At 40.2% G+C, this 25,929-nt stretch overlaps 1 protein-coding gene across 1 annotated transcript in view; it reads right to left on the bottom strand.

Annotated features, from left to right (window-relative positions):
* Window positions 1-25,929, bottom strand: part of HEPHL1 (hephaestin like 1) — a 91,170-nt gene that overhangs the window by 50,292 nt on the left and 14,949 nt on the right. Inside the window, exons 3-9 of the mRNA XM_045892833.3 lie at window positions 18,497-18,709; window positions 17,629-17,808; window positions 13,635-13,889; window positions 9,880-10,048; window positions 7,367-7,506; window positions 7,084-7,215; window positions 5,302-5,513 (exon numbers count right to left, since the gene is read on the bottom strand). Of these exons, the coding sequence (XP_045748789.1) occupies window positions 5,302-5,513; window positions 7,084-7,215; window positions 7,367-7,506; window positions 9,880-10,048; window positions 13,635-13,889; window positions 17,629-17,808; window positions 18,497-18,709 (1,301 nt within the window). The remainder of the gene's footprint in view (window positions 1-5,301; window positions 5,514-7,083; window positions 7,216-7,366; window positions 7,507-9,879; window positions 10,049-13,634; window positions 13,890-17,628; window positions 17,809-18,496; window positions 18,710-25,929) is intronic.

Below are 25,929 nucleotides of genomic sequence, written 5' to 3'. Positions count from 1 at the left end.
TATCTCTACTTCACTTTCAAAGTTAACACAAAGTAAATGAGGACCAACATCAGCCAAGGATTTACTGGATCATTTTGGAAATCAGGATTCTGACCGTGATTCTGATAAATTCATTTTATACCGTAAAATTCCATATTCCTCATTACATCCTTCTCTCTCCCCATGGGACTTGCTCAGAGGAAATAAGTCCTTACTCACAAGCTTTCCTACACTGTGGGACTCCTGTTTTCAGGCTGGTTGTCACTCTCTTATGCTCCAAGCCCTGGCCTCTCTCTCTGACTGTGTCTCCTTGTCCTCATCCCTTGCTTACTCCAGCTACCCTGGTTTTCTGCTCTTCTATGATCACCCAGCTTCACTCCTACCTCAGGGACTTTTCATGTGCTGTTCCCATTGCCTAGAAGTTTCTCCTTTCATGTGCTGTTCCCATTGCCTAGAAGGTCTTGCTTGGCTCACTCCTTTACTCCGTTCAGTTCTCTGCACAAATGTCACCTCCTCGAGGGCTCTTCCCGGACCACCCTGTCTAAAACAGTCACCCAGCTTCCATCCTACCTGCAGACTCACTCACTCACTCACTCCCACTATACTCTTCTTCATAGCACTTATCTCCATGGGAAATGATATTTTATTTATGCATTTAGGTTTTTGATTGATGTCCCACTGCATTGTAGCTTTGTGAGGGTAGGGACATTCTGGATTCCTCTCTGTGTCCCAGTTAAAAAATAATGCCTGGAAAAGCAGGCACTCTACATGTTTTTGAGTGAAATAATGAATTCATATAACCCATGAGACTTCGCTAAATTATGTTAACATAAATTGAAATTGAGGGGACCATGGATTACTTCCCACTGTGTATATTCCTAATCTATGTGTTTGAGCATGTCTGACCACACAGCATCCCGCATTGCTGAAATATGCTTTTCTTTAAAGCTGAACCAGAGAGGTGACTATATTTTCTGTCCTTCAACCATCTTCTTATCTCTAATGTGCTCCCCTCCAACCCACCCTTTACCCTGCTGCCTGCTCTGGAGGGATCCCCAGCAATGCCACTGATCACATCTCTCTCCTTCTGAAACCGGACAATACAGTCCAAACTTGGAGTGATCTGGTCCTTGCCTACCTGCTCAGGCTCATATCTTGGCCCTTCCCTCCTGGCACTTTGACCAAAGTGAGGTCAAACTCCTTGCAGCAATCTGAATTTGCTGTATTCTGAGGGCCTCTGTCTTTCATGCATGCATCCCTTCAACTTGAACATCTGCCACCCTAACCCAACCTCAAGGGCCAGTTTAGCTGTCCCACCACTGTGATGCTTTCCTAATATATCATCAAAGATGTGGGTACCCTTTACTTTATTCTCATACCATACCTTATATACAGTTATTGCTTTTATCACATGGTGTTTTAGAAGGCAGTAGTTTAAGATCATGAGCTATGAAAAGGAACAATGCAGGCTTGAAATTTTTCAAAGTAAAATATAAAAATTGGGGAGAAATAAGAGGTCAAGTATACTTTAAAAGATTATGGGATTCTAATGTCATTCTGCTTATCCACTGTGGAAACTGGGGCAAGTCATTTACCCTCTCTAAGCCCTAATTCCCTCATTTGCAAAAGGAGGATAAGAGTAGTCACCACTTCTGTTTTTTGGTGAAGGTTAAATTAGATAATATAGGTAAAGCACTCAACACAGCATCTGGCAAATCCCAAGTGCTCAATGTTAATTGTGATTATTAGCTATGATTTCAACTGTCCATAAAACAAGAAGGAACCACTGAAAGGTATTGAGTTGAAAAACCTCATCACCTGTGAGTTATTTGGAAGGTAACTGGGTCTATGAGGGTGGGAAATTAACCCAGGAAAAGGTTAGAAAGTGATAGGTGAAAGGTGATAGGACCCTGTGTGATGGTTAATTTTATGTGTCAAATTGACTAAGCTGCAGTACTCAAATATTAGGTCAAACATTTTTCTGGATGTTTCTATGAAGATGTTTTTGGATGAGATTAACATTTGAATTTGGTAGATGGAGTAAAGCAGATTGCTCTCCCCAATGTGGGTAGGCCACATCCAATCAGTTGAAGGACTCAATAGAACAAAAAGTCTGACCCTCCCACAAGTAAAAGAGAATTCCTCCCACCTTTGAAGTGGAATATTGACTTTTTTCTGCCTTCACACTTAACCTCAAACATACGGTCTTCCTGGGTCCTGAGCCTGCTGGACTTTTGTGTCTCCTGGGTCTCTTGCTTGCCGACTCTCTCTGCAGATCCTGGACCTTACCAGCCTCCATAATCATGTGAGCCAAGTCCTTATAATGAGTATGTTTCTATTTCTATATACATCCTTATGGTTCTTTTTCTCTGGAGAACTTGGATTAATCCATCTTGCCATCTGTGCATGGAATGCATCTGAGTGATGGCTAGTGTCCGCAGCAAAAAATTCTTTTGTGAAGAGCACTTACATCAGTATGATTTAGGCTCCCACAGCAGCAGGGAAACCAGGAGGTCTGAATCATGATCGATCACACAAATCTTGAGTGTTGAAATGTGGATATGGGAAGTGAGTTTTGCAAATAAGGTTGTCCTGAAATTTTTAGTGTCTACTTGCAGACCACACATTTAATATTTAAGTGTGTGTAATGTGGCATTTTCTGCTACCTAAACTTCTTAATATGATTTTGAAGATGGAGTGCTTATCCTGTATTTCATTTATTCAACTATAAATATCGGTGGAGTGTCAGCAGTGTACCAGGCATTGTTCTGGGAAATGAAGATAAGACAGACAACTTTCCTGCCCCGTGCTACCTATATTCTTGTTAGAAGAAACATACCAGAAACATAAAAAATAAACAAAGAAAATGTCCTGTGAAAATCAGGTGATGTGATAGAGTATGACTTTAGCTTGGTGATCGGGGAAGGCTTTTCTAAAGAGGTGACAGGAAAAGCCAGCCATGCAAGGTCAGGGGAAGGCATTCCAGGCAGAGGGAACCTAGTAAAGAGACCCTAAGCCAAGGATAATGTTGGTCTGTTCAAGGAACAGCAAGGTTTATATGGATGGAGCAGAGGTAGGCATGAGGGAGTGTGGGAGACATATCAAAGAAGGAGTCAGAGGCTGGGCACATAAGCCTGGGCTAAGAAATGTAGATTTTTATTCCAAGTGTGATAGGAAGCCACTAGAGGGTGTTTAACATGGATGTGATTTGATCTTATTCACATTTTAGAAAAGTCACACTTGCTTCCCTGTGAAGAAACAGATCACAGGAGAAACAGGGGCATGAAGAGGGGATGATGCATGATCTAGATCAGAGCTTGGACCAGGCAAACATATTTTCCTTTTGCTATGAAGGACATCAGAAAGACAGCAAAATTTTCAAGGGTGCTCAGATTTGATAATAGTACAGTATCAAGGCTAATTTCCTGACCTGGATAATTATGCTGCATTTATGTCAGAGAGTGACCTCACTTTTCAGAAACATGCTGAAGAGACATCAAGTCTATGACCTACCTCACATAGGTCAGGAGAAAGAAAACAGAAAACTAAAGAGAAAGCTAATAAAGCAAATGAGGCAAAATGTTTATATTTAGGGAACCTGGGTGAAGGATATATGGGAATTCTTTGTGTGGTTTTTTGTGCAACTTTTGTGTAAGTCTCAAACTATTCAGTAATTATTCAAAATAAGATAGGCATAGATGGCTGGATAGACAGAGAGTAGAAGTAGGGAGTCTGATTAAGTGGCCATTGTAGAAGGCATGGGTGTTAGCAAAGGGCCTATTAGCACCTAGTTAGATTCTGTGACATCCATTCACCCCTGGGAGAATTTCCTGGAAAGAGATGCAAATACGTCTTTCATGTTCTCGATCTACCTGAAGAGAAGAGACCTAAGCTTTGACCTACAGATGGCCTGCGTGAGTATGTGTTTCATAAGTACTTTTCGCATTGAAGAAACTTTCTGTCTGGCCAAATGGATTTCTCTCTCAGCCAAGTCCCAGGTGTGGGGTATTTCAGGTTACCATTAATTTTTCATGAACTTCATGTAAATGGACTGACCATGAGCGGTGTTTGGTTCAGGCAACAATCTTCACATACTATGACGTGCTTCTAGCAAGCATCCAAGCTACTTGGATGCAATAGGGGCAAAATCAGAACTACCTTACAGAAGTTTTCTGGTACTTAGTTTCCTGGGGTCAGGTATTTAGCTATAGGAAGCAGGGTAGTGCATTGGAAAAACAAAGTTGGAAGCTCAAAGCCCTCTGTTACTGCTGAGTTTCACTACTTACTACTTGGGATATCACTCAATGTCTCTGGGCCTCAGTTTCTTTAGCTTTAAAACAGGGATGTCAGTCTGCTTTGCCTTATATGACTGTTGGGGTACAGTGTAACTGTTCAATCCTATTACACATGCATTATTGAGGGCCCATTTGGAGGGCCCTGACACACTGAGCCTCTAATAGACATTTCTAGGATTGGAACTTTGTGCAGGGAAATGAAAATCTGAGGTGGACTAAGACACTTTGTGTCCTTTACCTAGAAATTCCCTGGAGCCCAGAAGTGGGTGCTTACAATGCCAACATTATAAAATATACCATGTAAATAAATAGCCTTGCTATTTCTGATTGGTGAAATAAATCAAAATGGTTGTATGATTAGATTTTCCTCCTTTCATCAATGTGTTTAATATCATGTAGACATAGCTTGAAATGCTATGCTTTGCCACACTAGTCAATGCAACCAGCAAAGCCTCCAAGTTGGGACTTACAAGAATTTATCTACATGCTTTCTTGTGCCCTTGACCCTAGTGATTCACTTGCAGTTTACAGTGGTGAGTTACAATGGTTCTCTACCTTGGCTACACATTAGAAAGCACCTGGAAATTCTGATTGAATCGGTCTGAAGCACTGGAATGAAAGATGTTTAAAAGGTCCCCTATGTGATTCTAACATGTGGCCAAGTTTGAGAAACCTTGTCCAAGAAGAAAGGGTCCCAATTCACAGTCCATGTAGATCCCTAAAGATTTCTAGAATCAAAGCAATGCACAGGTACAGGGACCCACCAAATTCCAGCCACAACAAGCAGAAATCCTGGGTTTCTGGGTGGGCATCTATAACTTTCGGATCTTAAATTTACCTTAAAATTAAATTCAGATCTTAAATTTACAAAAAGTAAGATACTCATTCTGTATCTTAAGTCAATTTTAAGAAGGAGGAAAAACCGCTTTTCATACCTGACACCTTATTACACTCTAATCCTTAGCCATATTATTGCTGTCTCCCACATACAACCCTGAGGAGAATTTAGGGACCTTGGATGGCCTACCTGTGTCCCATCGGCATTGAGAGCACCCTTCCTACAGACTAGCAAGGGCCCCACAAGACCAGCGCTGGTGTCCTGGATGGGCTCCACCGCTGAGAAGTAAAGATAGGTCAGACAGGGGGGATCACCGGCCGTCGGGCTTACACTCTCAGGCACTGTCCACTTGTACGTGAAGGTTTCACCTGGCTTCACATGAGCCCCTGGCTTCAGAAATCCTGAGCAGATAATAGATACAGTTACTCTCAGAGCAAGAGCCAAGAACATTAGGTTGTCAGACTGGGTCTTCCAGCCCTGGGGTCTCTCTCTGATGATGTATTTTATAGAAGAACAGTTGTTTCCACTCGGGTATCCTACCAGGGAGGTCACTGTCACCGTCCGCTGTTGTATGAGAATGCAGCTTATATCCAAGGGTCATCTTCTTCAGAGATTACATTTAGTGTCTTCGTAGATACTATTTCTTACCCAAATACTAGGCTTAGTAAATATGAAAAGAGTGATAATTGCCTCTCTAACAATTAAATGTAAATCCACAAACTCTCATTGAGTGCCTTCGTATGAGGAATACATGATACTCAGCACTGCGGAGGATACCCCAAAAAGTTAAGCAAGCGCCCTGTCTTTAAAGAGTTTGAAATCTAGGATGAACTAGGAAATAAGCCAAATAACCATAAGATAGAGGAGGTAAGTGACGACACAGGATGACAAAGCTGATAAGTGGCAGGTCTGGGATTCAAACTCAGGGCTGTCTGATTCCAAAGACTTGGCACTCAGCCCACACATCAGATTGCCAAATGAACACGATGAATACGTTGAGTCTCTCCAGCCAGGCTGAGGCCAGAAACTCTCTGCACCTTGTCCAGAGCTTTGCAAAAACATGCCCAGTATGTTTGCTAAGATAAACAATAGAAATTATAGACATATGGGCTGTCACTGGCTGTCTTCCTACACACACACACACACACACACACACAAAGCCATTGTGAGCATTTTGACCAAGGAGAAAGTACAGGTAGAAGAGATGTTGCTGTAGGAGGGAGGATGATGATGGGTCTGTGAAGGGGGAATTCTCCCTCCATTCCTCCCTTCTCTGTTCCCATCATTTCAAAGCCTGCTCTGGACTGGGCCTAGTCCCATCCTTGGGCATGAAGTATCCCAGACTTTCATAATGTCTGTTGCAATGATGGGGAAGACTTCCAAGGAGACTAGGAGGTTCCCAAGAGTAGTATCATGAGTGGAAGTGTAGTTCCTGCAGCTACCGGGCCAAAGCTGCCTTTCTCACATGTAGGGAGTCTCTGCCACCTACTCTGTGAAGGGGAGAGGCCATATATGATGGTAAACACATGAGACTGATTATCAATAAATATTTGTCAACAGAGACAGTGCAGGATTTTGATGTCAACCAAACATTGGAAATCAGATTTTATCCTCAGCCTTTACCCACAGAATCCCCTATAACCTGTGGTTGAAAGCTCTCCATCTTAGGGAAGTGGGGGTGACCGTGAACGTAGCTCACTTTGAGATTTATTACATTACTGAGGTAAAAGGAAAGGAATGAACATTTCCTCAGTGCTTACTGTGGAGCAGACCCTGCCCTTAATTCTCTCCAGCTCCTTCTGAAGGAGTCAGAGTGTCACTATCTACATTAGTAGGGAAAGAGTAAGGCACAAGCTCACAAAGCTCCCAGGGCTGGTAAGAAAAGGGGCCGGCATCTGAACCAAATCTATCCAGTTCTAAGTCCTCTGTTCCCTCATCCTCTTTCCTCCCAGAGGCCAGCCTGAGACTCACCATCTATGTTTGGGGCTGCATCAGAGGCCTTGTCATAGATCACGCCATGGGGCAAAATACTGTAGACTTTGTCGGCTTTGTTGGCAAAGGTGACTAGCAGGGTATCACCCACCTCTGCCCTGATGACGGGGCCTGAAAGATATCAAGAGGAGGAGGGAGAAGAGGATGAAAAGGGGCAGAGGGAAGTGAATATATGCAGGAGAAGGAGAGTCATCCCATGTACATATATGCCCCACTAAAGCATCTCCCCCCATTCAAAACATGACAGATGGTTTTATTCTACCAAGAATTCCAAGATGGGCTTCTGCCTCAGAGAGTCTCTTTCTTCGAGTAAAAGTTGCATCAACATACTCCATATACTGAGCCTTCCAATATTTTCCTCCAATTCTGTTGTCCCCTTGTGTGAAGTAGAGCTCGGAGTCACTGTGTAAAGAATAGGAACCTGACTGAGAGCACATCTCTACATATCCACCAGATGCCTTAATTATGGAGCTTCCTTTTATTCTCTTTAGCTCATTCACCCACCCATCTCCCTGGGAAAAATGGTCCAGTCTTCAACCAAGTGCCCCGGAATAGTCAGGCAGCCTTGAAAGTCTCAGGCTGGATGGTGGTCAAGCTCACTCCTCTCTTAGCCACCTACTTTCTTCCCCAGAGGTCCAGCAACCGAAGAAAGCACAGGTGAACTCCTTACTTACCAGCATTGCAGTCCCAGAATGGTGTTCTACAAAGTAAAGAGCTAACTGGTTTCTTTGCAGAGTAAGTATCCCTCTATCTCTTGCTGATGTCAATATGAATAGTCTCTGCATCTAGTAAGCTCTTTGATATCTGGCATGATTAAGGAATGGAGTGTCTAGTTAATCAAATAGTTTAGTCAATGGAGAGTTATCGTATAAACGATATACATGAAATACCAAATTCCAAAGTTGTGAACTGCAGTGATGTGAATTCTGGCTAGCACTATCTCTAGATACCTTATTTTTGCCAACGGTACCACCACTCCTGCAGTCACACAGGCTGCCTTTGTCTTCTTTCTCTGCCTCATCTCCTTATCTTGTTCATCTTTCCTTCTCTGTACCCTTTTTGCCTCTTTTCCTTGCCTTTCTCCCCGCTGCCACAAGTCCCGTACCTGCCCCCATCACCTTGTGTTTGCAGCGTTTTACGGAGCTCTGGTTACACCCTCCACAGCCTCCCTCTAGCCTCCGCTCGCTCTGGGTTCTCCCTCAGCATACGCACTCCTACAACGTTAATCTCCAAGATGGTAATCTCCACGGCCTGCTCTAACATCTTCACCCGTTTACAGCCGCCAATCAGGTAAAGTTCAAAAGGATTATAGGATATCTGCGGTTGAGATCCAGTTTACCCAATCCTCTCCCTATGGCTCTAGGCAAACCTCCACTCCCCTGTGCAAATCCCCCATCCAATCACTTTGATCTCACTAACCCCTGCAACTAAAATTTCCCTCCTTACGATTCACTTATATAAATTCCACTATTCTCCAGGACTCTGCTTAAGTCCCATTTCCTCTGAGAAGTGTTCCCTGGCTGTCTTAGCTCTCTCTGAACGCCCAGAGAACTCCCTTGTCTGGACAACTCATCTTAATCTTATTTGTAACTTGCCAACTTACTTCTCTTCTCCTGCACACACAGCTTCTTTTTGACCCGAGGGTGGGAACACTGCCTTTCAGCTCCCTGCAACCCTCGTGTCAGTTTTTATGTTGTGTTTCCATATATCACATTAAATATCAGTTAAATATAGTTTAATATTTCATAAAGGTGCTTCAGAATTCTGGAAGGTTTCTAAGACAAAATTCCCAATGCCAGTTCTCATTATTCTGTTTATAGAGAAATACTGGTCAATAGAGAGTGTTGATTTCAAACAGGTTCATATATGGTTCATACACATTCTTTAGGTTAGGTTCAAGGGCATTGGTTTGATGGAAGAGTGAATGAATGAGTGAAATTATGATGAAAGAAATGAAGGGTATCTTATCCATCACAAAGAGAATTTTAAAAACATTCCCTCAAACATAAAAGGGATCATAGGGTAATAATGATCATTCTTGGTATCATACTGCACATTTCAAAATGCTTTCACAGATATCATTGCACAGGATTCTATAATAACAAGTCACAGGAGTCCACATCCACTTAGTGAACTGTTAGATTTAATTTGAAAAATACTACATGCTATGGGAGAGAAAATGATTAACAATGACTCAGGAGTCAGGGGAGGCTTCACTTAAGAGGTGACATTAGAATTAGATTTTGAAGGAAAAATAACATTTTGCTGGATAGGTAGGAAAAAGATATTCTGGGTAGAGGGGGCATAACATATCAGGATGTCCTTGAACCAGAAAGGGTAACTTTCCTTGGTCAGTTCATGTCTATTGAAAGAGAGCCCTGTCTTATTCTCTCTTCAAAACTGTCTTTTCCACATGTGCAAAGACCTTAGTCTGCTCTCTGTGAGCTTAGTATTTCTCATGGCACTTAGCACTGCAATTTTCACCCAGTAGGTGCTCAAGAAATGTTTGATGAATGAATGAATGAATTTAGTGCTTTGATATAGTCAGCCAATCATGACACAATAAATACCCTGCCAATTCTCAGCAATATGTACGTTACAGGACTCAGAACCCTTTAAGTGGTGTCTTTTAGTGTCGTTAACCCTTTAAGTGGTGCCATCTATGGAGTATGCGCTCATAAGATAAGGTCTGGGGATACAAGTGAGGTCCCAGAAAAAGGTCTAGCAGATGCCTCCCTTATGAGAAGCTTAGAAACACCAGCAAAGAGTACTTACCTGCCAGAAGCATTTAGGGGAAGACCACTGAATTTGTTATAGCCTTGAGGAGCATAATCCCAAAGAACTTTTTCAGCTGCTATAAAGTAGTGCCTCTGCTGACCCTTCTTTTTGGGGTGAGGAATATCACCTTTGCAGTTACCAACATTGTACTGTCCCAGCATGCCGGCTGCAGAACAGAGGAAAACCACAAGCCAGGGTATTAATGCTCACAAAAGAAATCAGACAGGAAAAGACTGATAGATTTGACTTTGTAAACATTTAAAACTTTTGTATAGAAAACCAGGACCTTAACGAAGTTAAAAGTGAAGGATAAGTGGTGGGTAGGGGGATATTTTAACACATAGGACAAAAGATTAATACATAAATACATTTGACAAAGAAGAAAGAAGAAAGTAAATCTCCCAATGGAAAATGGGCAAGGGACATCAAGAGATTATTCACAAAATCTATCTAAATACCATCGACCTATAAACACATGAAAAAAACAGTTCAATATTAATAGTAATCAAGCAACACTGTTACCCATTTATCAGATTGGTAAAGATTAGAAACACTAATAGTTCTCAGTGTTGGCAGATGAATGGGGAATTCTCACACACTAAGGGTGAGGAGTAAAAGAGAATTTGGCAATACATGTCCATCCATAGCTATAAGAGAAAAATCAAACTGTTTGACCCAAGAATTCTAAATCTAAGAATTTTCCTAAAGAAATATCAGACAAAAGTGTAACATATCTGTAAACTGAGTTTTTTTAGTATGGTTTATGATAGCCCCCCCAAAATGAGGGGAAAATACAAGTGTTAAGCAACAGAGTATTTGTTGGGTAAATCGTAATCTCCTTTGCAAGCACACTGGGAGGATTAACAATGACGAAGTAGCTTTATATTCACTGACACGGAAATGTATTTCTGATATATTAATAAGTGGGAAAAGTAAGATAAAGGGCAGTATTAATAGATTCACTTCATTTTATAAATAACATGCACTTATGTATAAAGGTCTAAAAAAATAGAGGGAGAATGTTCCTCAAAACGTAACACCATTATCCTAAGACAGAATTACTGATTTTTAAAATTAAGTGTATTTTCTAATTTTTTATGATAATTTTTTTCTGAGGCTATGGATAATTTTGGAAATGCTCTATTTCAGTAATGTACAAACACCAGCTTATGTCCACAGCCACTGGCCATGCTTAGCAATCTTACTAGTCTCAAATAAGCTGCGAATGCCTTGATTTTAAAACTAGTTTCTTCCTACATGTAACAGCATGAGACCCTGTAAGAATAGGGATCTTGCAGTAAGAACACTTAATATCTACCCTCTTAGGAAATTTCACGTACATTCTACAGTATTGACCATAGTCACTATGCTGTACATTAGGTCTCCAGAACTCATTCATCTTGCATAACTGAACTTTGTACTCTTTGAGATCTCAAGTGTTCTTAGCATGGGCATGCGCATACACACAGTTAACCATGCGAGGTCATGGCTGTGTTAATTAGTTTGAGTGTGGTGATGAGTTCAAAGTATGCATATATCAAAACATCAAGTTGCACATCTTAAATATATGCAATTCCTATGTATCAATTATACCTCAATAAAACTGGGGGGAAATAAGAATGGGAATCTTGTCTTGATCACTTTGTCTTCCCAGAACAGTATCTGGTACATGTTTACTGATCCACTCAACATTTATTGAATTGAATTGAATTGAAATAACCCAGCTGACTAATGTTAAGATTAGCTGCTTAAGGTTGACAGGAACAAGAATTTGTTATCAAAGCTGCCCTGGAGAGTTGCATCCCTGTACCTGCTGGTGACTGTGGGTAGTGAGTCAGTATCCAAATTTAATTACACATTATTTCTTCTGTGTCTATTCCATTGACACGTGTTTTTTTTTTTTTCTATTTTGTTCTCACCATCTTAGGCCAGACCTTTTCTTTTTTTTTAATTTAATTTTATTATGTTATGTTAGTCAACATACATTACAGCATTAGTTTTTGATGTAGTGTTCCATGATTCATTGTTTGCATATAACACCCAGTGCCCCATTCAATACGTGCCCTCCTTAATACCCATCACCAGGCTAACCCATCCCCCCACCCCCCTCCCCTCTAAAACTCTCAGTTTGTTTCTCGGAGTCCATAGTCTCTCATGGTTCATCTCCCCCTCTGATTTCCGCCCCCTTCATTTTTCCCTTCCTACTATCTTCTTCTTCTTCTTCTTCTTTTTTTAAACATATAATATATTATTTGTTTCAGAGGTACAGATCTGTGTTTCATCAGTCTTACACAATTCACAGCAATCACCATAGCACATACCCTCCCCAATGTCCATCACCCAGCTACCTCATCCCTCCCACCTCCCTCCACTCCAGCAACCCTCAGTTTGTTTCCTGAGATTAAGAGTCTCTTATGGTTTGTCTCCCTCTCTGGTTTCATCTTGTTTCATTTTTCCCTCCCTTCCCCTATGATCCTCTGTCTTGTGTCTCAAATTCCTCATGTCAGTGAGATCATATGACACTTGCCTTTCTCTGATTAACTGATTTCATTTAGCATAATACCGTCTAGTTCCATCCACTTCATTGCAAATGACAAGATTTTGGGGTTTTTTTGATGGCTGCATAATATTCCATTGCATATATATACCACATCTTCTTTATCCATTCATCTGTTGATGGACATCTTGAGGCCAGACCTTTTCTATGTCATAACTCTAGTGTTGCCAATGTTTCTTAACTAGCATCCAGTGGCCAGAATCTCTCCATCAAATCCTTTCTGCACACAGGTATCATACTTATCTTCCTAAATTGCTGCACTGATGTGCCTAAGGATCTGGAAGAACCCTCTTGGCCTTCCAGACACAGTCCTGACTCCTTAGCTTTGCCCTTCAGATCTCCTCCCACTAGGCTCTGCCTCTATAGACTTCTCTCTTATCACTCTTCTGGCATAAGCCTACAGTCCAGCTGAGGAGAGACCCATTCTGTGTGGTCCCAAAGGATGAGACTAAGTCATTCAACAGGCATTTAAGTAAAAAAAGAAAATGTTCATCATGTACCTATCATAGGATTTTGCAGCTATCATTGGCTCTTATCTCAATATAAGGAATAACATTCTAACAGAGAAGCCCAGAGATGAAATGGGCTGCTACAGTTACTTAAAAGAGATATCCAGAAGAAATGGAAGAATTAGATGTTGGGTTGGTCCAGATTATCCATAAATTTCTCTCCAATGTTAAAATGTTATTATTCTATTTACAGCTGCTTGTATAGAACATGTCTTTTTCCTGGTTCATGGTGCTTCCTCTGCCTGGAAAGCCTTTCTTCCCTTCTTCATCTGTTCAATTCCTACCCATATTTCAAGACTCAGATTAGGGGCCAACACCTCAGGAAGTCCCTCTGCTTGTTCCAGAGAGGTGACCATAGCAAACAAAGAGCATTTATCTTTCTGCCTCAGATTTTATTCATTTGCAAATGTCTAACAAAGTCTAGCTACTAGACTGCAGGCTCCTTAAAGGTCTTACCATTTCTTTCATTCACCTCCCACCTTTTTCATAGGGAGTTGATGAATAAATATCTGTTGATAGGATGGCAAATAAATGAGCATTGTGCATTTTCCTCTATACTCAATATTTAATTAAATATAATACAAGAACCTATCTAACAGCAGATACTGAATGAGCATCATTGACTGTGTGTTATAATCATCCCCCTCGAAACATCCACACGCTACACTGGCCCTTGTCCTTTTTACCTTGTAGGTGATCACTAACTTGGCAAGTTATCATCCACTTCCCAGGATTCTCGACTACCATTTCTGTTGTCAGGAAGGTGGCTGGGAACAGGTTGATGACATCAGTCCGATGCCCTCTGCTGATGAAGGTGTTGCCATAAAAATAGATGGAATGGATGTCTATCTCATTCCCCATCCCATAGAGGTGCCAGGACACCGATTCACCAACACACATCTCAGGCTCAGGGAGGTTTCCAAAGAGGTATCCATTGAGGGCTGAAAAACAGAAACACACTGGTGCAAGAGAGTCCCCTGTAGAGGGGGTAACACATACTCCAGCACAGTTGAAAACTGAGTGCTGATCATCACTTGTAATGTTTTTGTGCAGAAAAGCATGACTCCTTTCAAAAACTACAGTCCCAGAACAGAGTGAAAGGTTTTTCAAGAGAAGAGCACTCAATAAAAGTGGAGATGAGCACACAGGAAACAGACTTGGAGCTGCTGTGTGAACACAATAATGAGGTCAGGAATAAACAGAGCACTGCTCAGACTTCAGGATGGCTCAGCCACTTCCTCTCGTGATCCTTCATTTTCTTTCTTTCTTTCTTTCTTTCTTTCTTTATTTTTATTATGTTCAGTTAGCCACTGTATAGTACATAATTAGTTTTTGATGTAGTGTTCAATGATTCGTTAGTTAAGTGTAACACCCAGTGCTCATTACAGCACGTACCGTCTTCAATACCCATCACCCTGCGATCCTTCATTTTCATACCTGACTTCCCTACAGGACTCTTGGTCCCTGACATTAGAAACCCCATCTCACCCATTCCACAGCTATCAGGACCCAGCAGAAAAGCAGGCACATAGGAGCTACTTAATTTAAGTAACCGAAGTGAGCAGCAAGAAGGAAATGAAAGGAGCTGATTAGAAGGGACCTATGAGACGTGTTACTTTAAAGTTCTGTTATTTTAAAAGCAGAGAGAAAAAACAGTTGTTACTAGGTCTTGCTGGGGCAGCATCTAACTGATTGAGCTTACGCTGGAAGTCTGAGACCTAGTCTTTTGAATCATCTGAATGGCAGCCAGAACTTGACCAAGTGCAGAAGAAAACTTGACTCATGGTTTTAAAGAGTCATAACATCACTTCTTAAATCCAAACTGACAGCACAACTGATTCTAAACAATTTTAGTATATTTAAATAAATTTATCAATAAATATTATATTGATCAAGCATCTTCTATGGACTAGTTTTTGTTGTTTTTTTTTTTAAGTTTATGTTTTTCTTTTTTTTTTTTTTTTAAGATTTTATTTATTTATTTGACACAGAGAGATAGTGAGAGAGAGAGTACAAGCAGGGGGACCGGCACACAGAAAGAGGGAAAGGAAGAAGCAGGCTCTCCACGGAGCAAGGAACCCAATGCAGGGCTCAATCCCAGGACCCCGGGATCATGACCTGAGCCAAAGGCAGCCGCTTAACCGACTGAGCCACCCAGGTGCCCCATAAGTTGATGTTTTTCTATTCTTGGTTAGGTCTCCTTTACTAGTTCGAAGAAGACCGACTGTTTGCAAACACGTACTTCTGCATACAGGCTGATTTTTATTTTTATTTACTTATTTTTAAAAATTTTATTTATTTTTAAAAGATTTTATTTATTTATTTACTTATTTTAGAGAGAGTGAGAAAGAGAGAATATCCAGCAGACTCCAAGATGAGTGTGGAGCCCAACGAGTGGCTCAATCCCACAACCATAAGATCATGACCTGAGCTGAAACCAAGAGTTGGTTGTTTCCCGACTGAGCCACCCAGGTGCCCCTATTTTTTTATTTTTTATTTTTTTAAAGAGTTTATTTATTTATTTTTTCATTTTTTAAAATTTTTTATTGTTATGTTAATCACCATACACTACATCATTAGTTTTTGATGTAGTGTTCCATGATTCATTGTTTGTGCATAACACCCAGTGCTCCATGCAGAAAGTGCCTTCTTTAATACCCATCACCAGGCTAACCCATCCTCTCACCCGCCTCCCCTCTAAAACCCTCAATTTGTTCTTCAGAGTCCATCATCTCTCATGGTTCGTCTCCCCCTCTGATTTCCCCCCCTTCATTCTTCCCCTCCTGTTATCTTCTTTTTTTTTCTTAACATATATTGCATTATTTGTTTCAGAGGTACAGATCTGTGATTAAACACTCTTGCACAATTCACAGCACTCACCATAGCACATACCCTCCCCAATGTCTATCACCCAGCCACCCCATCCCTCACATCACCCCCGACTCCAGCAACCCTCAGTTTGTTTCCTGAGATTAAGAATACCAATATTATGCAGCCATCAAAAGAGTTTATTTTTAAGTCATCTCTATACCCAGTGTGGGGCTCGAACTTACAACCCTGAGATCAAGATTCGCATGCTCTACCGACTGAGCCAACCAGGCACCCCCAGGCTGATTTTTATTTTAAATACAGTCTATATTTGCTTATGTAATTGATTCCTTTTTGTTGGACATTTTCATTTGAAAGAGTGAAAGAAATTCTGTGGGCAGCTGAGTCGTAAACCATCACAGTAGTTTTCAGCAAGATTTGAGAGCATTGCCACCATTCTGTAAAGCATAGGGATAAAAGTTGACTGGACACAGCAATGTTTTGAATTTAGGTCTTTGTTTATCCTGTCCTTCACTTCTTTCCCTGCTTCCCCTGCCTCCCTCCCTTCCCTCCTTTACTTCTTCCCTCCTAAAATATTTTCCAAACACCCCCCTCACACAAGGTTACTGAAATACCACTAGAAAGAACAGAGAGGGTGTGTGATGCAGTGGAAATCGTCAGTATACTGACACTCACACCTCGACACACTTTGGAATCAAACACAACCAAACTAACATTTATTTGCTATGGGGCTCCTCTCTTAGCTTCTCTCAGGCAACTCTGGCCCTAATTATCACTTTGACCTTAGGCAAGTCATTGATGGTCTCTTGACTTCAGTTTCTTCTTCTGTAAAATAGGGGAGGTCAGATGATCTTCAGCCCCTTCCCTCTCTCCTATGATTTTTTAACTACATTGATGCTGCCTTGGTTAGGATGATTCTAGGAGACAGACAAGCAAATATGAAGGAAATTTATCAATGAATGACATGGGGTGTTTGTTTACATTGAAGATGTTCTTTGTGTTCACTAGAACTCTCTAGGAAAACAGAAGAATGAGTCTACTTAATAATCTCCAAGTCTTAAAATTCTGTATTAAGCCACTACTCTGCAAAACAGATGTGGGTAAGTGGTCTGTCTCAATGGAGAAGATAACTATAGAAGTTCACTATTTTCAAATACGGGTCTGGCACATAGTGAATGCTCAATAAATGTTGATTGAAAGATTGTCTGGGAGGGGTGCCTGGGTGGATCAGTCGGTTAAGCATCCAACTCTTGATTTTAGCTCAGTTCATGGTCTCAGGGTTGTGACATTGGGCCCTGTGTCAGGCTCCACGCTGGGCGTGGAGTCTGCTTAAGATTCTCTCTCTCAAAAAAAAAAAAATTATTATTTTCAAAAAAGGAATGCCTGGGAAATATAACAAATTCACAAGTGTGTATTTAAACATAGCATACAGCATAGTTTTTAAATTTTAGCTGTCACTCAGGAAATGGTTACTGGAATAATGCGAAATGTTGCAAACCACAGAATTGTTATATGATGGCAGTTCATTCTCCTTTCTCCTGTCAATATAAACCCATCCTTCTCTAGGATCACCTCTTGATTCTTTCCTGATTATAACATTAATCCTTCCACTTTCCATACCATAGCTTGTCATACACAATTCAGCTGATATCTATTGCCTCATCTCTTCTCAGATTGTTTTATGTTCTGACATGGATTGTGTTTCATATCACTTCCTAACCATTCTTATCACTGAGTTCTCAATCCTAGAAAACCGGGTTAGACCTTTCTGTGTTTTTTCATCCCTGGCCTCATAGTTTCAGATCCACAAAAAGCATTTGGTATATATTTGATAACACGGGAGACACTCACCATGCATTTTGTTACTTCTCTGGAAAACAGCATCTTTTTTGTCAACTGAATCAGGGTCAGTGCAGAAATGTCTGATATTTTCATCAAGGTACCAGCTTTGATTCTCATCCACCAGAGTAAACATTATAATGAATTCTCGGTCCACATCTGTCCTTGTCCCGGAATATTTATTCAGGACACCTATCAGGGGGGACATCCAAAAGAGTGGAGGAAAATCGTTCAAAGTGAATTAAATCAAGATGAGTTTTGCCTCTTGCCAATGGTATCAGGTAAGTTTGAAGTCAGTCAAAGACTTATAAGAACAAGAATAACCACAACATGAAAGCAGCAAAGGATTTTAATGGAAATGACAGAGTCGTAGAAGAGAAAAGTCATGAAACAGAAGCCTTCACAGCAACTGCTCCCAAAGGGAGCCAGTGTTACTGATAGAGCACAGACACACTAACGCAATTAATGGGGGACAAAAAGTGATCATGCAGGTGAAATATCAAAGCAAAAGCAGGCTTGGCCATTTGGCTACATTCTTCACTTCTCTATGTGTGGTAGGGGCTGGCATGAATGGCTATCAATATGGTATGTCCCTGGTTTGTTTTCTTTTTTAAAGTATATAAATTTCAGAATGCTAATGATGGTTCCTTGACAGAAGTCTGAATTATTACCCCTGCTGTGGTGTCAGACTGGCCTTCTATGTTAGAGGAATCTCCCTAATCTTATGGAAAGCTTGGAAGAAAAGGCACCTTTGTATGGAGCAAGGGAGGCAGGCAAAACAAAGCCCAAAATTTATACATACTTTTTAATACATCTGGGAATAGGCTTGTGTGTGTGTGTGTGTGTGTGTGTGTTGGTGGGGGGTGGAAGAGCTCCTTACCTTCCTTGCATACCAGCAGGGGGCCAATTAACCCAGAGCAGATGTCCTTAGGCGCGTCAATGTGCGAATGGTACACCCAGGTCAGACAGTTGGCGTCCGCTGGAGCAGGGGCATATTCTTCTCTCACTGGCCAGATATAGGTGTAGTTATTGCCAGGAGGAACCATATCATCATTCTTATTCCTTCCAGATGTTCCATCTGGGTATAGGGCTCCTTCAAGAAAAGATTAAATATAGTTAATATACAAAGATCGCATGCTATAGTGGACAGGGCCAGAGCTTTGGAATCAAACACCTGTGAATTAAAATTTATTTCCTGTGGGATTGAGGCATGTTACTTAAATTCTCAATGCCTTGGTTTTCTATCAGTGAAGCTAGAATGTTGATACCCATCCCAGAGTGATGTGAGAACTAGCTGACACAATGTACATAAAGCATCCTGCACAAAGCCAGATGCTTAATAAATGTTCATAAGGACCCCTTCTGATGGGCCTCTTGTTCCAATCAGGAAGATTTGAATCCACCTCACTTAACATCAATTCAAGAAGGAAAGGAGAGGGGTGCCTGGGTGGCTCAATTGGTTAAACATCTGACTTTGGCTCAGATCATGATCTTGGGGTCTTGGGGTCAAGTCCTGCGCTAGGCTCCCTGCTCAGTGGGGAGTCTGCCTCTCTCTTTCCCTCCCTGCCCCTTCCCTCCACTCGTGCTCTCTCTCTCCCTCTCTCTCTAATAATAAATAAAATAAAATCTTAAAAAAAGGAAGGAAAGAAACAGAAGAAATAATGAAATTCTTAGGCACTTATTACAGATTCAACACCTGTTTGAAATCTCACGAAAGATAGGAAGGAAGAGTAAGACATTCATCTTTCCTCCAGAGATCCTACAGTTCTGTTGAGCCAACTGGAATTGGAATTATTAGCACATGGGACAACTGGGGAGTAAAATAGAGTGATGTGTTAAACATAATTTGGTGTTTTGCTAGGTGGGGGGTCTACCACAGAGGGGGTGTGAACTAAGATTTCACAAGATTTTTCAATTAAGGAAAGTCCACTGATAAAACTAGTTTGATAACTACCTGGATAGAAGGTAGAGGTCTGGAAGGACCGGGATGAGCTGGATGGCCTTAGGAAGAAGGCTGGAGGGTGAGAGGCCGAGGAGATGGATGTGGACACACCCAAGTTCATTCTCCATTCTTTCACTTGTTCACCATCCATTCAACAAACCTGCAATCCTGAACTCCCTGGACTAGGTCAGTTTTCTAAAATGCATTCACACAGAGAGAAGGGCAGTAGAGCCAATGGTGAAGTTCAGGGCCATTGAAGTTAGACTGCCTGGAATCAAATACTATCTCCATCACTTGTTAGCTGCAACTTGGGCAATTTTCTTCTCTTCTAGGAGACTTAGATTCTTATCTGGAAGAGGATGATAGTTATCATACCTATCTCATAGAGTTGTTGAGGCTTACATGACATAAGATCTACAATACATTTATCACAGCATCTGGCTTATAGTAAGCTTTCAGTAAACATCAGTTATTATTCATTCATAGTACTTGCCCAAGGTTTTAATTATATATGTATATATATAATTGTGTATATAATTGTTCAATTAATGTCTGTCTCTCACATTAGACTATAATTTCTACAAAAAACAGGGTTTTTTTGCTCATAATTTTATAAGCAAGGTCTACCTCAGTGCTTAGTAGAGTGGGTGCTCAGTACGTATCTGTTGAATAAAATAATGAATGAGTGGCATGACTGTACACCATACACCAAAGCCCTGTGAATAAAATGCATGGCTTGAAAGCTTCTGAATTTATATACAGAGAGACTGAGGCTCCGTAGCTGGGGGAGGGTGGGTGGGTAGTGGACTTGTCTAGAGGCTTCAACTGAGATCACTCATTTTGCTTTGATTATATGATACAAATCAATACAAATACTAGTTTTTCTAGAGACTCTTTTATTTACACTTTACTTATGTGTTTTCTTTTTGCTTGTTATAATTAGGAAATGTTGATCACTATTATTGAAAGGAAGGGCCTGAGTCCCCAAACAAAACCTTGGTTTCACCTCTCAAGATGAGGAAGATCATTTAGGATCCAAAATGTACTGTGAATATAAAGTAAAAGGTGATTTAGGGTGGGGTAGCTTATTAAGTTGTTCTGAAAATTATTCCCAGAAAGGAATTTTGATTTGTCAAAGGTTTTGAGCAATGGTAACATTAACAATATAAGAATATTTTTAAAACAATCAATTGGTTTTATGTATTCTAAAATGTGTGGGCTTTGGGGCGCCTGGATGGCTCAGATGGTTAAGCGTCTGCCTTCGGCTCAGGTCATGATCCCGGGGTTCTGGGATTGAGCCCCGCGTTGGGTTCCCTGCTCAGCGGGGAGCCTGCTTCTCCCTCTCCCTCTGCCTACTGCTCCCTGGCTTGTGCTCTCTGTCTGTGTCTCTGTCAAATAAATAAATAACATCTTTTAAAAATAAATAAATAAATAAATAAAATGTGTGGGCTTTTAGAAATTAAAATATACCAGTTTTCACCCCATCAGGTTTGAGAATATTGAGGATTGGTGAAGTTATAGGAGAAATAGGCCAGCTCATAAACAAATGGTGGAAGAGTAAATGTGCAATTTTTTGGAGGACAATTTGCCAATTCCTATTGAAAGAGAGAGAGAGAGAGAGAAAGAAAGAAAGAAAGAAAGAAAGAAAGAAAGAAAGAAAGAAAGAAAGAAAGAAAGAAAGAAAGAAAAGAAAGAAAAGAAAAGAAAAGAAAAGAAAGAATATGAACGTAACCAGCAATTTTACTTTTAAAAATTTCCCCTAGAAACATCCTTGAAAATGTTTTTCAAAATACGTGAACTGGAATGTTTGTTGTAGAATTGCCAGTATCAACCCCCAAACGAAAACAACCTAAATAATCATCATCAATCATCAATAATCATCAATGTACTAGACTGGTACATTCATACAAAGGGATATTGCACAACTGTTAAAAGGAGGTCTTTTATGAGACCTAATATGAGAAAATCTCCAAGATGAAGCAAAAATGGAAAACAGATAATATGTAACAGCATTACAGTATAATCTCTTTTGTACAAATGAACAAATAAATACATACGCATAACCACACACACACAAATATATGTATGGAAAATTTTCTAAGAGAAATTTATAAGATATCTTTATTTTATTATGTTATGTTTGTCACCATATAGTACATCATTTTTAAAGGTGATTGCTTTTCAGGTAAGAGGTAAGAAGAATTTTTACTTCTCTTATTATACCTCTCTGTACTCTTAAAATTTTCTTTTTTTAAAAAAAAGATTTTATTTATTTATTTGACAGAGAGAGAGAGAGTACAAGCAGGGGGAGCAGCAGGCAGAGGGAGAAGCAGGCTCCCCGATGAGCAGGGAGCCTGATGCGGGACTCGATCCCAGGACTCTGGGATCATGACCTGAGCTAAAGGCAGCTGATTAACTGACTGAGCCACCGGGTGCCCCAAATTTTCTTTTTTTTTTAAAAAAGATTTTATTTATTTGACAGACAGAGAGAGATAACACAAACAGGGGAGCGGCAGAGAGAGGGAGAGGGAGAAGAAAGCTCCCCGCTGAGCAGGGAGCCTGATACAGGCCTCAGTCCCAGGACCCTGGGATCATGACTGGAACCAAAGGCAGATACTTAACTGACTGAGCCACCCAGGCGCCCCTAAAATTTTCTAACCAAGTTCATATACTAGTTTTTGTTTAATCTTTGGTTTTGAGCTCATTTTAGTGGATAAGTAGGGAATCAGAATGTGAGACATTTACCCCTTCTTTATGCTTCTCTGAATTAAAAAAAAAAACAGTAAAATTTATTTTTAAAAAGTCCTAATACTTAACTATATTTCATATGGAGATCAAGAAAGCGCTAGCTAATTCCATTATTAAGTGAGATATGGTATGTAAGAGCTCTCACACAGGCATTGGCACATTAGGAACTGCTTAATCAATGTTAATCCCACCTACCGACTTCTTCTGTGTTCATTCTCTACCACTCCCCAGATGAACACCTTGGAAGCAACAACTATGCATTTACTCATTTTTGCAGCCCCAGTATCCAGCATTGGGTCTAGTGCACAGTAAACACTAAGTTGAACTGAGCAGGGACTTTCAGACTAGCAAGCTTGCAAAGGTAGCGAAGAGAAAAATTCATCAAAAGAGAGTGAGGAGGTCAGCAAATCCTCTCCCCCGAAAGTAATGTAAAAATGAATGAAATTGAGAAAACCAACAATTTCATTGCTCTGGAAATCAAATAAAGGCATCCAGCAAAGTTTATGCTTGAAAAATTGCTGAACATCAGTTATTTGCCTACTCCTGGCTGACTCAAATGCTGTGTGCTTGCAAAGAGGAGAAGCAAAGGGCCCAGCAAAAATGAAAGTCCAAGGCAGACAAAAACCACCTAAACTTTGAATGGGCTCTCTATCCACCCACAATTCCAACTGCAGAGAATTGAGGACTTACTGATGCTTAAGCACAACCTCTGTCCAAGCATCTGCTGACTTCAAAGCGAAGCAGATTTAGAGGTGACCCCTTAGAAGCCAGCCTTAAAAATAAACATAAAAAAAAAAAAGAGCAGAAACCTTGGTGGCCTCATACTCTAGGGAAGACAGATTTCATGGATTTAGCCCAGGCAAGTTACTAAACAAAAAAGCAAACCAACAGCAAAAATAACCTTGGATGAGGGAAAGATTTGAATCCAGAGTTGCTTCAATATATGCTAAAAAATTTCCAGTTTTCAACAAGGACAACAACAAAATGAGACATACAGAGAAACAAGAAAGTGTGACCTATTCTCAGAGAAAAAAAGCAGCCAATAGAAATTATCTCTAAGTGTCTCTAGATGTGAAATTTAGCGGATAAAACTTTAAAGCAGTTATTATAAAAATGTTCAAGCAATTAAAAGAAACCATGTTTAAATAATTGAAAAAAGTAGGACAAAATGATTCAGTAAATGGAAAAATCTTAACAAGGAGGTAGAATTTTATAATTATAAAAAGAACAAAGTTGGAGTTTTGGCATTGAAAAGTGAAATAAATAAATAAGTGATATAAATGATATAAAACATTCACTAGGAGGTCTTGACAACAGATTCAAGATGGCAAATAATCAGTGAACTTGAATATAGATCAATAGAACTATCCTATCTGAAAAAGGAAGGGGGGAGAAAGATCAAAGAAAATAAACAGAACCTCAGAGGCCTGTGGGTCAACATCAAGTGTATTAACATGTGTAATAGTAGCCTGCCAAAGGATAAAAAAAAGAAAAAGGGACAGGAAAAAAAATGTTTGTAGAAATTTTTTGTAGAAGTTTTCCAAATTTGATGAAAAACATTAATCTACACATCAAAGAAGCATAATGAACCACAAGTAGGATAAATACAAAGAATCTATACATAGACACATTGTCGTCAAATTGTTAGGGAAAAAAGGGCAAAGAGGTAATATTGGAAGCAGGAGAAAAATGACTCATCACATACACAGGAACATTGACATGATTAACAGTTGACTTCCCATCTGAATATTGGAGATGAGAAGACAATAGGATGACATACTTAAAGTATTGCAGGGGGTAGGGGGGGAGTGCAAAAGGAGAATACCATATCCAGCAAACTATCCCTCAAAAAAGCAAGGTAAAGTAAAGATGTCCTAGATAAACAAAGACCAAGTTTATTGTTAGCAGACCTGTCTAGCATTGGCTAGAATCTTCAGGATAATATTTAATAATAGCAGTGAGAGCAGACATTCTTGCCTTATTCCCAATCTTATGAAGAAAGCATTCAGTCCCCCTCCCATTAAGCATGATGTCAGCTGTGGGTTTTTCTTAGATAAACTATCGGGATGAGGAGTGCCTGTCTATTCCTAGTTTGTTGGAAATGTTTAATTTGATAAGTACTAGATTTTGTTAAATGCCTTTCTGCACTTTTTGAGATGATCATGTGGTTTCTGTCCCTTATTCTATTAATATGTTGTACATTCATTTTTTTTTATTATTTTTTTTTTAGAGAGAGAGAGAGTGTGAGCGCATGAGTGGAGGAGGGGAGAGGGGCAAAGGGAGAGGGTGAGAGAATCTTAAGTAGGCTCCACCCTCAGCACAGAGCCTGACCCAGGGCTCAATCTCACAACCCTGAGATCATGACCTGAGCCAAAATCAGGAGTCGGACGCTTAACTGACTGAGCCACCCAGGCACCCCGACATTCATTTATTTTTGAGTGTTAAACAAACCTTCCAATCATAGGATAAACTGCATTTGGTCATGATATATAGTTCTCCTTATATGCTGCTGAAGCCAGTTTGTTAATATTTTGTTAAGAATTTTTGTGTCTACATTCATGAGGAATATTGGTCTGTAGTTCTCTTGTGATGTCTTTAACTGGATCATGATATTTGCCTCATAGGATGAATTTAGAAGTATTCCTCTCTTTATTTCCTGAAAGATTTTGTAAAGGATTGGCATTATTATTATTATTATTTTAGTAGTTGATAGAGTTTATAAATGAAACCGTCTGAGCTTGGGTTTTTCTTTGAGGGAAGATTTTTAATTGCTAATTCCATTTCTTTACATTTTATAGGTCTGTTCAAATTTTTATTTATTCTTAAGTCAGTTTGGGTAACTTTTGTCTTTCTAGGAATTTGTCAGTTTCATTTAAGTTATCTAATATTTTGGCATAAAATTGTTTATAATCCTCCCTTATTATCCTTTTAATTTTTGTATGGTCAGAGTGATGTCCCATCTTTCATTCCTGACTTTGGTAATTTGTGCCCTCTCTCTTCATCAGACTAGATAAAGTTTTCTCAATTTTATTAATCTTTTTCAAAGACCCAACTTCTGGCTTAATCAATTTTATATTATTTTTCTGTTTTCTCCTTCTTCGAATTTCTGCTCTAGTCCTTATTATTTCCTTCTTTCTGCTTGCTTTAGCTTTTTTTCCTCTTTGTTTTCTAATTTCTTTTTTTTTTAAAGATTTTATTTATTTATTTGACAGAGACACAGAGAGAGCACAAACAGGCAGAGCAGCGGGCAGAGGGAGAGGGAGAAGCAGGCTCCCCGCTGAGCAGGGAGCCCGATGTGGGGCTTAATACCAGGACCCTGGGATCATGACCTGAGCCGAAGGCAGCCCGCTTAACCAACTGAGCTACACAGCCGCCCCTGTTTTCTAGTTTCTTTTTTTTTTTTAATTATTTATTTATTTATTTTAGAGAGAGAGTGAGAGAGAGAAAGAGAGAGCACAAGAGGGGGGAGCGGGAGAGGGAGAAGCAGACTCCCTGCTGAGCAGGGAGCCCGATGCGGGACTCGATCCCGGGACTCCAGGATCATGACCTGAGCCGAAAGCAGTCGCTTAACCAGCTGAGCCACCCAGGCGCCCTGTTTTCTAGTTTCTTAAGGTGGAAGCTTA

The sequence above is a fragment of the Mirounga angustirostris genome, unplaced genomic scaffold (assembly GCF_029215605.1).
Source record: "Mirounga angustirostris isolate CCGP_5_RB_7025 unplaced genomic scaffold, mMirAng1.0.hap1 SCAF_13, whole genome shotgun sequence".
In the NCBI taxonomy this organism is placed as follows: domain Eukaryota; kingdom Metazoa; phylum Chordata; class Mammalia; order Carnivora; family Phocidae; genus Mirounga; species Mirounga angustirostris.
Note: the sequence above shows the minus strand (reverse complement) of the source record. Positions and strands in the feature narration are given on the sequence as shown.